Source organism: Vidua chalybeata, chromosome 5 (genome assembly GCF_026979565.1).
Source record: "Vidua chalybeata isolate OUT-0048 chromosome 5, bVidCha1 merged haplotype, whole genome shotgun sequence".
Taxonomy (NCBI): Eukaryota; Metazoa; Chordata; class Aves; order Passeriformes; family Viduidae; genus Vidua; species Vidua chalybeata.
Window position 1 is genome coordinate 53,139,016 of NC_071534.1, and position 13,722 is coordinate 53,152,737.

The 13,722-nt window shown below is 39.9% G+C and overlaps 1 protein-coding gene across 4 annotated transcripts in view; it reads right to left on the reverse strand.

Annotated features, from left to right (window-relative positions):
- Positions 1-627: 627 nt before the first annotated feature.
- The window catches only part of MOV10L1 (Mov10 like RISC complex RNA helicase 1), a 39,790-nt gene continuing 26,695 nt past the window's right edge, over positions 628-13,722 (reverse strand). Inside the window, exons 25-27 of one of the 4 annotated variants that reach the window (XM_053944209.1) lie at positions 13,398-13,535; positions 12,539-12,630; positions 628-1,330 (exon numbers count right to left, since the gene is read on the reverse strand). In XM_053944209.1, the coding sequence (XP_053800184.1) occupies positions 1,324-1,330; positions 12,539-12,630; positions 13,398-13,535 (237 nt within the window). In that variant the 3' untranslated portion in view covers positions 628-1,323. The other 3 variants (XM_053944207.1, XM_053944206.1, XM_053944208.1) reach the window with 3 other exon arrangements.

The following is a 13,722-nucleotide window of genomic DNA, read 5'->3' on the forward strand; positions in this document are numbered from 1 at the left end:
TCATTACCCAGTTAAGGTGTTATCAGTCTCTTACAGGTGTGTAGATTAATCAATTTTTAGTATTAGTTACGTTATCAGGTCTCCAGTCTAAAGGAGCAGAGCCAGACACATAAGATACCACAATCATTATTTTAAATCCTATTTTGTATGCAAAAATCTAAAACCATTTCATTTTCCCAAGACTTTCTGATTATCCACAACAATGAAGAAAATTAAATGGGCAGTACTTTTTGTCCTGTGATGTGGGGATTTTTCAGCATTGGCTTAATGCTTTTTTTCTAGTGTCATTATAACATTGACCACTATGGAACCAAGACAGCTTGCAGTGGTGCAAGCCCAAAGTTTTGAGCGGGCTCAATACTGCAGCTGAAGACAGAGGGCTGAAACACTTCAGTAGCAGAGACTGCAGCTGCATACAGATTGCTTGTGGCCAGGAATGTGCACAGTGTTAGAAAGGTTGGCATAGTAGTGCACGGGACCTGGAGATGGAATCACCAATAGGAGACTGAAGAAACAGACAGAGCCCATTGAAAGTACAGAAACTAATAAATACCAAGAAAAAAAAAAAAGAAAATGGCATCTTAAAATTTTATTTTAATTTAATTTTGGCATTTTGTACTACTTCAGAGGAGACTAAAGACATAAATATATTGTGTATTTGTGCTGGTTTTGGCTTGGATAGAGTGAACTATCTTCACAGTAGCTAGAATGGCGCTCTGATTTGGATCTGCGCTGAAAACAATATTGATAACACTGGGATGTTTCAGCTGTTGCTGAGCAGGCCTTTTCCCCTTCTCACACTGCCCCACCAGAAAGGAGGCTGGGCGTGCACAAGGAGTTGGGAGGGGACACAGCTGGGGCAGCTAACCCCAGCTGACCCAAAGGATACAGCAGACCAGAGGGCATCATGCTCAGTATATAGAGCTGGGGGAAGAAGGAGGAAGGGGAGGTCATTTGGAGTGATGGAGTGTGCTTATCTTCCCAAGGCACTGTTATATGTGATGGGGCCCTGCCCTCCTGCGGATGCCTGAACACCTGCCTGCCCATGGGAAGTGGTGAATTAATTCCTTGCTTTGCTTTGCTGGTGTGCACGGCTTTTGCTTTTCCTTTTAAACTGTCTTTATCTCAATCTGTGAGTTTTCTCACTGTGACTCTTCCAACAGTCCCCTTATCCCACTGGTGGAGTGAGTGAGTGACTCTGGGGGATTAGCTGCCACCTGGGGATAAACCGTGACAATATTGACTTAAGGGTGCCTTTATACTTGTATCTTTCTGTTGACAAAGAAAAGCTTGATTCTTGTTTTAGTCTCTTGCTTCAAAATTTTAAATTCTGAAAAAGAAAGCAAAGCACACACTGAACGCTTTGCTCTCAGTACAGACTGCAATCAGCAACATTCTTTCAAATTCCACTCTGAAGCTTGCAAAGGAAAGGCTTCATTCTGCCAGACGGTGGTATTAAGTATCACATGGAAGGCAGTCATAATTCCAGTTCACTGTAGCAAAGAGCATTTAAAGTTGAAGTAAACTCCTAATGCAAATGAAGAAGGAAGCACAGATGAGATGATGATGGTTCTTTTTGTTAAGCCTTAAGTGAAAGAATAAGAGCCCTGATATCTTCTCTAAGTCCTACTTGTTTGAGCATCACAAGCTAAAATACATAAATATAATTTGGAGCCAAGGAACAAAACTCTCCAGAACTCATAAACTGCTGGGAGTCCTCATCTTGCTATGCTACACATAGGTCCCCTATAGCTTGTCCCCTCTCCCTGGTCCCATTAATCTTGCACTCTGCTGCACTCTGGCTCTGCCTCAGCAAGGCAGAGAGAGAACATTGCTGTAGCCTGTTTCATAGCATGATCAGGCATTTTATTGAGAACTACATATTCAAATTCTTCAGGCTGAAGAGGGCTCAGATTGTTCACTTCCAAGGATAAGTGTAAAATCCCTAGGATATCACACTGTCTCCTCTGCTACTGGATTTCAGAATTTTCAATGAAAAATAAAGGAAAATACTAATGTAATTTTATACTTGGTCAGAGCATTCTGTTATGGTCAATTATTACCTTGCTATTTCTGTTCTTTGACATTCAAATAAATGGTATATTAAGAGGAAGGCAGGTTTTAACCCTACATCTTGACATACAGAAGTATTACGGGAAGGATTCTTTCTCTTGCACATTTATTAAGGAATTCTAGCCTAGTGGGTTCTGGAGGGAGCTCTCAGATCTGCACGATAAGCTGTGCTGCCAGAAGGCTGAGCATCCTGCTGCTACCCGGGTGTGGGATTAGGAAGAGAGCTGTGGAACATTCTGCTGCAGAGGCAAAAGAGAGAGGCTGTGTTCCAGGAAGAAGAGAAAAGCAGGACAAACAGAAGAGAACTTAACACAGGTTTGTGGAGTAAGGAGAATTTTCTTGTGGCTCTGCGATCCTGTTATGAGGATCTCATAAACAGGGTAATGAGTACACAGGTCCCCTCTCCCTGCAGTGGGGGGTCTGACCTCTCTACCTCATTCTGGCGAGAGGCAGATGCTTTTCGCTGCAAACATTCCTTTGCAGATGCTTAACAGGGAGTTTACATTGGCCTTTACATTTTTGCTACTGCAGTATGAGGGTAATTCCAGGGAGAACAGCTCAAGCAAATGAAGGGGAGAAACAAGTCTCATCCAGGTAGCCAGCCTCCAGCCATCCCTGCATCACATGTTCAAGTAAAGATGCAAAAGGGAAAAGGAAATGAGAAGGGATGAGAAAGTAAGTGAAGCGCCTCCATTTTTCATCACTTTTTGTTCATGCAGGCTGCAGTCTTTTTGATAGGGACTGTTAAATGTTATTATCAATCAGCTGATCTAACTACACAACTATTTTAATCCCCTTTGCATACACTGACAAAATGCATACAAGTCATTACTTGTATTTAACACTTAGTATTGTCCATTTAATTGTAAGGAATTAAGAAGGAGCAGCTATGCCAACACATTATTATTAATGTACTTGAAAACAGTGAGTAATCCACAGCTCAATTATTAGGGATCCCCATGTCCCAAAGAAAGCAATTGTAAAGATTTACATTTTAATTGATATCTTACTCTGTAAAGAAAAATAAAAGCCCTCAGCTACCCAAGTCCTTACAATTAATTAAGCACAAAATACTCCATAAAAATTAACAGTGCCCTCATCCCAGGAGTGCTCAAAAAAAAAAAAAAAAAAAAAAGGCAGAAGAACGTTAAAAACCTGTAAGTTATCAGCATAACATGTCTAGTTTTGCAGTTACAGACTGTGACAATACCAAGACATGGCTGTATGTATAGTCTACATCCAGGTGATTTTCAAGCCAGTGCCATTTTGCTTTTGTGTTCCACATGCACAGGCCAGCCCCACCCTGAATCTTCTAAATGTACTGGATTGCAAAGTACAATAGCTGAGAGCCTGTTTCCGTACTTGAATGGACTTTGTCAGTCACATTCCACAGCCCTCAAAGGCTGGAGTACCCCCTTGCAGCCATCTTCCAGACACTGTGGAGCCTTTACTATTCATCCCATGTCAGCAGGGCAGTACTGTCCCACCTACCAGGCCGTGTCTTGTTCTGCTGCTCCTGAAGTGTTGATGGATTAGAATGCAGCATTTGCCTTGTTTGCCAGATTTATTGTATGCTCTGTGTTCAGTGTTCATACTCAATGAATTCACGTAACGATGAACTGTCCCTCTGATCCACTGTCCCAAACCACAGCTGCCAGTAAACACAACCAGTATGCAGGCCCTGCAAAGCCATATGCCTTGGCAGCCCAACAAACTTCTGCCCTTGAGCCTGCTACAAAAAAACAAGTCTCACAATGCACCACAGGGATGTGTCCTCCTGGGAGCAGTTCTGCATTCCCATGGAAGAGGGTGGATTTGCTCCTTGCAACTGCCACAAGACTGTCAGACATAGCATGACCACTGAGAGCTGCTGCCTGGAGCCTGTCAGGCATGACAGCATGCATGGTGCCAAGGTAATTTACTTGTCTCAAGCTTGGCATCCACATATGTGGATACTTGCCAACACCCTCCTACCTCGTAAGGTCTCGTATATTGAGTTGTGGGGGTCAGGCAGTCTTTCTCACATCTTCTTGCAGATGCTACCTGCATATGAATTTAGGCATTGGCCTACCCACAAGATGTTCCAGTGTAAACTGAACATGATATCAGAAGGACTTAGTGTCCAGGAACTTCAGCTGGTGACATTCCTCATTTTATATCCCAGAAAAAGTAATGCAGAACCAAAATACAATCTTCAGTGGCTTCTGCTGTCTAATGTTTGCAAATGGGCATGTACAAATGGAGATTTCCTGGCATTTATTTCCAGATGTAGGCCTATTTTCTCACGAATGCCAAAATACACATCCAACAAGATTGGACAAAAACTCCCAATAAAACCAGTGCTTTGCCAATTTTATAATACAGCAGTTTTGAATAATAATATAGCAACAATGAGAAAGAGTTAAAATATCTGGTTTTACTATTCAAGAACTCATAATCATCTTTTCCCCTTCGACTATAGCTTACACAAGAATATTTTGGCTTAGTTTCAGCTCAGAGATTTAGAAGTGACTGAAGTAAAGAACTGAGAACAGAAAAATCCTTGCAGCATTTCTCAAAAAAAGTAGAAGTCAAATATATGTGAGAAAGAGTATATTCTTAAAAGCAATGAGCAATATCAGAACTACTAAAAATAAAACTGTACATGGCCCTGAGCAACCAGGCCCTGTTCGACAGGCTCAGAACAGGGGGGATGGACTAGGGGATCTCCAGAGCTCTCTTCCACACTAAACCACTTCTATGGCTTTATGCTACACAGGTAGCATTTCATGTCTGTCTTACATCTGGAAAGATGCCCAAATACAGAAAGAACATATACTTTGGGAATGTAGTGTGGTTAAGTGCTGCACAGTAACTGCAAATCATGTCCCTCCATTCCTGTCTGCAAACACTGAGCTTTGTAAGGGATATTCCCCCTAAGAGCTATTAGGGTCAGATTACATGCAACACGTGCAATGAAGAGCTGGATTCTCATCTATCAACATAACAGGTTTTTCTTGTAATCCTGTGACTGAAGCCTTGGGCAAAACTTTTTAAGTTAATGTAGTGTTTTGTTATTTTTGGCAAACCTGTAGGTGCTGATGGTTACCTCCTTGCTTCTATAACCCAATGCACTTTCTTAATTTTATTGCCCTACACTTAAAGAAGTGGAAATACTCTCATTGGTAAAGCTAAACCACTGCACATGTGTGTGTAAATGGTCTGCACTTGTGCATGGCTTGGCAATTGGGCTCTCGCAGGACACTCTGTAATCCAGGTGTAGTCATGTGGACGTCTCCAGGATTATCCTGGTTGCATTAAACTACTTACCTCTGACTAGTAAATATCAGTGCTTGTATCATTTCTCACTATTCTGAATTTATATTATGAAATTTAGTAATTTATGAAATATGAAATAGTAATTTAGACAGAAGCCCCTATTGCTAGAGCATGCCTACGACTATAAGCTGAAGTTATGGATCAGACCCATTTTGTTTGTCCAGACAGAGGTAAGAGGCAAAGTTCCTTATACAAACTTGGAACAGATGAAACCCTGAGAGCTGAACAGGGTAGACAGTGGGCAGGGATGGTAAAGTTGCCAGTCATGATGCAGAAAATAAAGTTACACTAAATTAGCATTTTCTTTGGAAAATAGCAAGATGATCAAATCAATGTATTGCATTAAGGGGAGATACTTTATATCCCGTCGTTATCTCCTAGAGCTTATTCAAAAATAGTCAAGTGAAAACCCTCACCAAATGAAACAGCTAATCTGCAAACTGTTTATTAAGGAGTTAATTAAAAAGTAATCTGAACTATTTTCAACTTAACTCCTTGAAGCCTTTAGTTCTATTAAAAAATGGAACACACCCTTTCACCCCCATTTTACATGGGGAACTATGGGCCACGTAGTCTGTCCTGAAGAGAAACTGCAGAGATCACACCGTGTAAGTGTCATAGCTAATGCCAACCAACAAGGTAAGGGCAGACACCCCCTGGTATGAAGGCTGTGGAATGGATGTGCCTTCTTCCCAACCCTGCTAGTGTCAGATTATGTCATGTTTTGTGCTGGCAAGAACTGAAAGCTTTCCAGCTCTTCACCATGCTGGAAAGCTTCTTGTAACTGATGTATTTTGGTAGAAGACAGAGAGAAGAGCAGGACTTACACCAGGAACCCAGAAAGCCACATCTGAAGCCAACTGTATCAAATACACTTGGACAAAATGACAAATTTGGTTGATATTCTCAGAAATAATTATTTGATGTACTAGATTCTTTTGAATGCTTTTCTAAGATATTTAATATGTATTTGTTAGTTTTTTGATACAGAAAATTACAGCCTATGAAAAGCTTTCATGCTTATTCACAAGCTGCCAGATATATGACAATAACAGCAAAGATACTTGAAGAAAGGTTAGATGCATATATTATTAAATAAAGCTTCTGCTGAAGCAGAATTAAATTTGGATATAATGACATTTTCACATATGAAGAAAAAAAATAAAGTAAAAAAATAACAGTCAAGTCAAATAACACAGGTAATATCTGCAGAAAATATAATGCTGCCCCTGGGCATTCAGCCGTTTGTGGGCTGTAGCTGTTCATCATGCTTCCAAAGCCACAAAAGGAAAATTAGTCTTTATGATATTAGATCCCAGTGTATTTTCTTATGTGAAAGTAAGTCAAATACTCATTTTTCATTAGTAAAAGAAATAAAACTAGAAAAAAATGTTAAAGAAATGTCAACTATTAATACCTGCAAAAGCCTATTTTCTGAAGAAAGAAACAAAGTGTCATATAAACCTTGCTCTGCATCACACAGTGGAAAGCAGGAGTGACTCTACCAAAATCTGAAATACATGGCATGGAACTGCTGGCAGCAGGAGCTGGATCAGGCTGCATGGTTTCTTTAAACACAACACTTTTGTGGATCTGCAGAGGGTGTGCAATAATTCCTTGCTTTGCCAGGGACAGGGAGGTATGTGCCTCCCCAGGTGCTGCTGATGCAGAAGATGTCAGTCAGGTGAAATAATTGCTGAGTTACCTGTCTCATTCTATCTGTGCTAATGGAACCACTCAGGTGTTAATGGAGCAAGACACTGCATATATGTACCACAAAATAGGCAGCAGCTGCTCAAAAATTCATACTGAAACTGTAATATCGTGGTAAAAGGGGAGAAAGAGATTCAATGTGTACCTGACTGAAAGTCATCATTTAAAGGTTTCAGCCCCATACTCAGTAAGAAAGTAGTTAATTTTCCAGGTGCAAATAATACACAGATATTTTTTTATAAGCTGTTTGGGATAACCTTTAAATAGAAACTGGGATGGTTTCGTTCATCATGTTCTTAAACATTTCTGCACTGCCCCGTCTTTAAAATGCAGTAAGTAAATCCACAGCTCCACAAGCCTGTCTGCATGGAAATTGTGAGTTTATTCACACTTTTAACATACATTAGTTGTCTATGTTTACATACAAGCACTCAGGGTACTGCATTAACCTCCTCCTCACAGGTTGTGGGACTTTCTGCATACATACCTACCTATTGCACAATAGGTATGCAGGGAAAAAAGAGTTGAAACTCTTAAACAGATCTACAGTTTCAAAAACTCTGTGAGGTCCACAAGGTGGGCAGAAATTGAAATTAAATTCCTCATTGGGCATAGAGTACTCAGCCCTGTATAGGAAAATGTCTGAATTTCAATGGCATTACTGAGAAGAGTGAATTTACTTTGTATCTATGCCCTATCTTCAGACTGCATGAGGTAAGTTCCTAAAAGAATTGTTTTATGATTCAGCAGAAGGCTTGCTGATACAAATTTTATCTGGAGTTTTGTTTCAATACAAATTTCTACAATTCTCAGGCTTGTGAATTGCAAGGTCTGATGTGCTATGGGTTTCCAGCTGCAAGTGCAGTACAAAAACTCCCAGCATAAAAAAAAAGAAATGGCAAATTCATTTTACAGTAAGAGCACAAGGTATTACTAAAGTTGAAGTTTTTGGAACACAGGTTGTTCCTAGGATACAAATGCAATTTTATTTTTTAAGAAATAATGGCGAGTTTAATGCACTGGGGACAAACAGAAGAGAGATAATGCAATTTTAAAGCACTTCACTGTATTCAAGAGATTTTTAAAAAAATGCACCCACAGTGTTGTGAGGTAAGAGTTGATTTTTCCACGTGGTTCAATGGAAAATCAACTCTGAAAACTCTCTGAAACATCATTTATAGAAGGAACATGTTTGGGACCACATTGACATGCAGTTCAAACCGCTGTCACCAGACTTGGCACTACTGTTTCTTCAGGTATGGTACATGCAAGGCTGATTCTTATTAAGTGTTACTCCTTAGCAGGCTATGTCTAAAGGCAGGCAGCACTCTGCTCTTGTCTGGATATACAAAGAGTGACACAAACACTAGGACATGAGAAACAGAGGGAAAACGATGTTGAACTGTTCACATTTCTCATGGTGAGGAAACAAAGGTAACTTATTTTACAGTATCTCTAGAAGCAGGCAGCAGGACAATGCAAATTGGCTTTGAAGTCCAGACCAAATCTTGTTAACTTCAATTACAGGCAGATGTGCAGTTTAATCTGGATAAAGATTACACAGCAATATAAAACATAGCATTAATCTGTTTGTAATGAATTTATTTTTATTTCTACCATTAATAAATTCAGTAAAAATTAATTATGCCACTTTTTGTTACATGTTTCTTTCCACATGTATCTGCTATCACTTTTTTTTTTTTAATCTGTTTTTGAAGTTTTCTCTTGCTAGACTTTTCTGTAGTGGTAGCAATGTCTCCATACACAAATGAGGTTCATGTACAGGGCATTACCATGGAGGCCACATATGCAATGCTTGCAGTGCACAATCATTTTTAAGACTTAAATTCTGGATATAATAAAGTAAAAAGGGATAATATTACTGTTACCATTTTCAGTGCAAACAGGACAGAATGTATCTGGAATGACTAATTGCCTGGCTAGCAGTACCAAGTATAGCACACTTAAAAACCCCCTTGATTGTATTATTCAGATGAAGAAATCTGGCAGAAGACTGGCAAACAAATTGTTTTTAAAAATGGGTGATGGCTTAAGTAAAATTAATGACCAGCCTGAGAAAGTTAATTGCAGCTATTTTCTACCCTATTCCCAGCAATTCCCTGTGTCTTAAGTTAAAAATCGACACATCTGATAAATGTCAAGTCTTCCAAGAGGCAACTCCAGCACAACCTCCGGACTACAGAAATTTGGACAGAAGAAATTGCATTACCTGCCAGCAAAATGACAGTACAGCACATGCTGAACTTGACTGGCTCTGACTATGGCAGCACCTGCCCTTTCTGCACAGGCTGCTGGACTGGTGGCAGAGGTAGGGAGCCTATGAAAACCAGCATGCTATTTCAAGGATGGAAATACACATCTGGAGCGCTACAGGCACAGTTCTTTTCCACAGCAAGACCTGAACAATCTGCAGAGAGCTCTTCCCAAAACAGAAATGACGCAAGGTGAAAATGCCTTTTGGTCACTATTCTGTTCCACACAAAGGAGGTCTTTATTTTAGGCAGTCTAAACAAATAGTTTATGTTGAATCTCTTCTGCCTCACTTATGCCATCTGGGCAGTTTGCTCATTAATTTAATGGAAGCAAAAAGGGAGACCTTTCATTACCCTTCTGCTCTCACTATCTCATCCTCCTCACTGCCCCAGGGTACAGATCAAAAACAGAGTGGAAACCACCAAAGGCCCTTGACTTCCTAAAAGCTGTTTTCAGCAAATTGCCAGGAGCTGACAATATGCATATTTTCATGCTTCTGCCCTCCCTGCTGCCAGGGCTGTGCATGGGCTTGGCTCAGCTCTCTGTCCCAGCTGGCCTGGCCACCTGCTCTGTGCCAAGGGCAGGCCTTCCAGTGCAGTAGGAACTGCACCTTGCTCTGGCTGGGCTGCTCTGCCAGGTCATGCTGCAGGCCCTGCCACCCTCCCTTGTCCCAGGGCCACTCTGCTGTCAAGGACCAATTGAAACAACAAATTTGCACCATTAGCACTTGTCCTTTGGAGCACAGTTTTGTCTTTGTGTCAACATGGTACATGCTGTTGCTTAAAAAGTCTCACTGAGGCACAACACTGTGTCCCCTTTCCCTTTACAGTAGCTTCAATGCTCTTTCAGCTGCTATGTGCCCTCTAAACACACATATATTGCAATAGCCATCACCTTCCAAGTTGTCAGTGACTGGGATCATCTCTCTGGTACTCATACAGGGACATGTTTTGTTGTTTGACAGACAGAACATCACAGAATTATTGGATAGCCTGGGCTGGAAGAGACCTTAAAGATCATCTAGTTCTGTGCCCCCTTCTGTGGACAGGAACAGCTTCCACTACACTAGCTTGCTCAGAGCTCCATCCAGCCTGGCCTTGGATACTTCCAGAGATGGGGAAGTGCTATATTGTTAGGAATACATGGATCTCTTATGAAAACACACGATCTAAACATCTTTGCACTAAAAGGCACATTAACAGAGAGCTCTCTCTGTTCAAAAAAAAGCACCAAATACCCCAGCTTTTATTGAAGCAAAATAATTTTTGGGGCTCTAGCTTTACTGTGTGCTAATAAAGACATGCCCAAGCATGTTAGGACCTGACACACAGGGTATGCTTCATGGACCTCCCTTCTGCATTATCACCTGTGTGGTTTTATGAAAGAATTGAGAAGCCACAAAGCACCACCCAGCTCCCTCAGCCACCAGCTGGAACAGCACCTTTAGGCACCCACCTACAGATTCAATACTACTACCTTTCCTTAAGAAGAGTGCACATAAGTTACAGTATCTGCATATTGTGTATATATGCAGATACTGATATACACATACACTGATATATGCAGTATCTGCATATATCCCCGGCTTATTGTGCGTGCAAGGTGAAGCAGCACAGTGCATACCGGGAATGGAAGTGACATGAAAGGACTCTAAACAAGGCAAACAAAAGCTTCCCGTCTTTCTCCCCTGCTTCAATTGCTTTTCTGTAGCCAATACTCCTATCTAAGACACTTCTGTTTGATACAGAAAGCCATCTTGTACTGGCAATTTTTAAACATAGTGTCTAATTTTCAAGCTACTCCTGAAGTGCTGTGTAGCAAGACTTAATCACCAAGAACGGGACAAGGAAAACAGAAAAATGCTGTTTAATGGGAAAGCACAGTGCCAAATTAAGCCAAGAGCAGAAATACTACTAACCTATCATTTTGTTTTAATTTTGCCAAAATAAAATGCCATAGTTTATTATATAGCACATTTACAGGAAGGCAAAATACAGTTCTAATTTTCTTTAACCCACCACTTAAGATATTGCTCTGACATACACCACAGCAGATGGCTAAACTACAGTGGAAACCAAAAACACCCTGTGTGATCTCAGCTGTATATACAAAGGCCTTAAAAACTGGAAGTAGAATTTTGACTTAAGGTACACTCAATATCAGTTGAGTGGAGATATTTAATGTATCATTCCAGTTCACATCATACATATATTACTTTAACACTCCCACAACAATGACACACATTTATGTTCTTGGGACAGTCCAGTTTTAGGCGGCACTACACAAGTCAGAAAACTGAGAAGCTGAAACAATTATAAAATATGGAAAAGCTGACATAGGAGTCCTTCAATTCTTTTCTCCTGAAGCCTGGAGGATTCAAGCATACTGTTCTTTGCAGAGGCACAGTAATACATATTTTAAACAGAAAACCTAATAAGGGTGCCACTACTAATTTACACTATTAATTTCAACTTTTTCACTTCTTAAAAAAAAAAAAAAATCTTGTTTGCAGACACTTCTGTCTATTTCAGAACATGTGCCTCTCCCTGAGGACAAAAAGTGCTTGATCTGCTCAGGACTGAATTTCTCATAAGTGTTTTTAGTTTCAAAACAGATAAATACCAAACTCTTGAATGCATCTTGAATACAAAAAAACTAGTCACACCTCTCAATTAAAAGGAGTCACATAAGTATCTTGCTTCCCTTTCCCATAAACAACAGCTTTGATTAGAAAAATAGTATAATCTATTATATAATACCCATTGAACACTGTATTTATTACATGTTATTAGAAGGAACATATTTAAATCAAATTTTAAGCACTTTCTTTTTAACTATAGTGAAATCACCTTAAATACTTCTGCTGTACCTTCCACCTTAATGTTCATCAAATATGCCATTATCATTTGGGGATACATAAGATACCAAAGTCAACAGCTGTTCTTATTTAATAATTAATGCTCAGACTCTCTTATGGGGTGGGAGAAAACAGGGTTACACTACCTCATAATGTTTACATAATGTTTACTTACGAATGCAAAATCCAATCCTACTATGATAACAGGTTGTTGTACTATCAATCTTTCAAATGATACTAGCTCTAAAAATACTGTAAACAGATCGATATCTAGCAAGGTTGAAGTGAAGACCAGACACTTACTTCTGCAGGTGTTCCAGCTCTGCAGGCAGGTCACAACCTATATAAACTCTGTTCATTAAACTGTATTCTAACAGTGCACAAAAACAGGGATCCTAAAAGAGAAAATTAATAGGTAACTGTAATCGTGGTGCCCTGTGAAGGGAATTTTCAAACAAATTAACATTACACATAAATGTAAGAGATTTAATAGGACCTCTTCCAGAAACAGAACTCTACAAATGGTGCAAGTATGGTGAAACATGTGAGGAAGGTACCTATAGTTGCTCCCAATAACATGTAGTTACATGTTAGTTGTGGGGGAACTAAATTCTCATTCAGACCATTTCTGGAATACTGTTTTCCTTGTTGTTCATGAAGTCAGACATAAAATGAGATATTAAGACAAGCTCAACTTATTCCTGTGGAAGGACCATGCATACGCCCAAAAAGAGTCCTCCTCCCTGGCACTCGTCGCATTAATTGGGAACAATCACTTCTGCCACCCTCCATTTAAAGTGATGCAACTACATTTTGTAAAGAACCTAATTGTGTGAGGTTATTCAGAACATGCTTACTGGACTTGCAGGCTGCTGGAGAACTTTAGAGGAGGTCAGAGCCTCCATGCTGGAGACAAAAAGGAGTTAGGAGTCTATGTACAGAGCACAATTTCCCTTGCGCTTGGAAATCTACTGTGTGTGTGCCTGAACTGTCCATTTGTGCAGGAACCCACGGAGATCAGATACTCCCAAATGCAGACTGAGGACAATGTACAAGTTCCTAACATGTTCTGATGCTTCCTAACATCAGATTAACCACAAAAATCATTCAATTGCTGTGGCAAATAACGTACACAATTCAAAGATATAAACTCAAAACTTACTTTCACAAGAATGTGAGGATTTCCCACGACAATCAGCAAAGCTTTTGCTCTAGTAATTGCTACATTAAATCTCTTTGGGTTACAGAGAAAGCCCAAAGAGTGTTTTTCATTATCAATTACGACTTTCTGAGATCGCACCTAAAATTAAGAATAGTTTTAGAAATAAAATGATGAGAACACAAGATACCACAGTTTAACATACTATTTTCTTACTGCAACAATCCACTCAGTTGAATGACAATTCACAATGTGTCCTTCAGTATGCCTTCTTCAGCAGCCTCACCACTCTGCTTTGTCTTAGCATTGGAAAAACAGCCAAAACAAG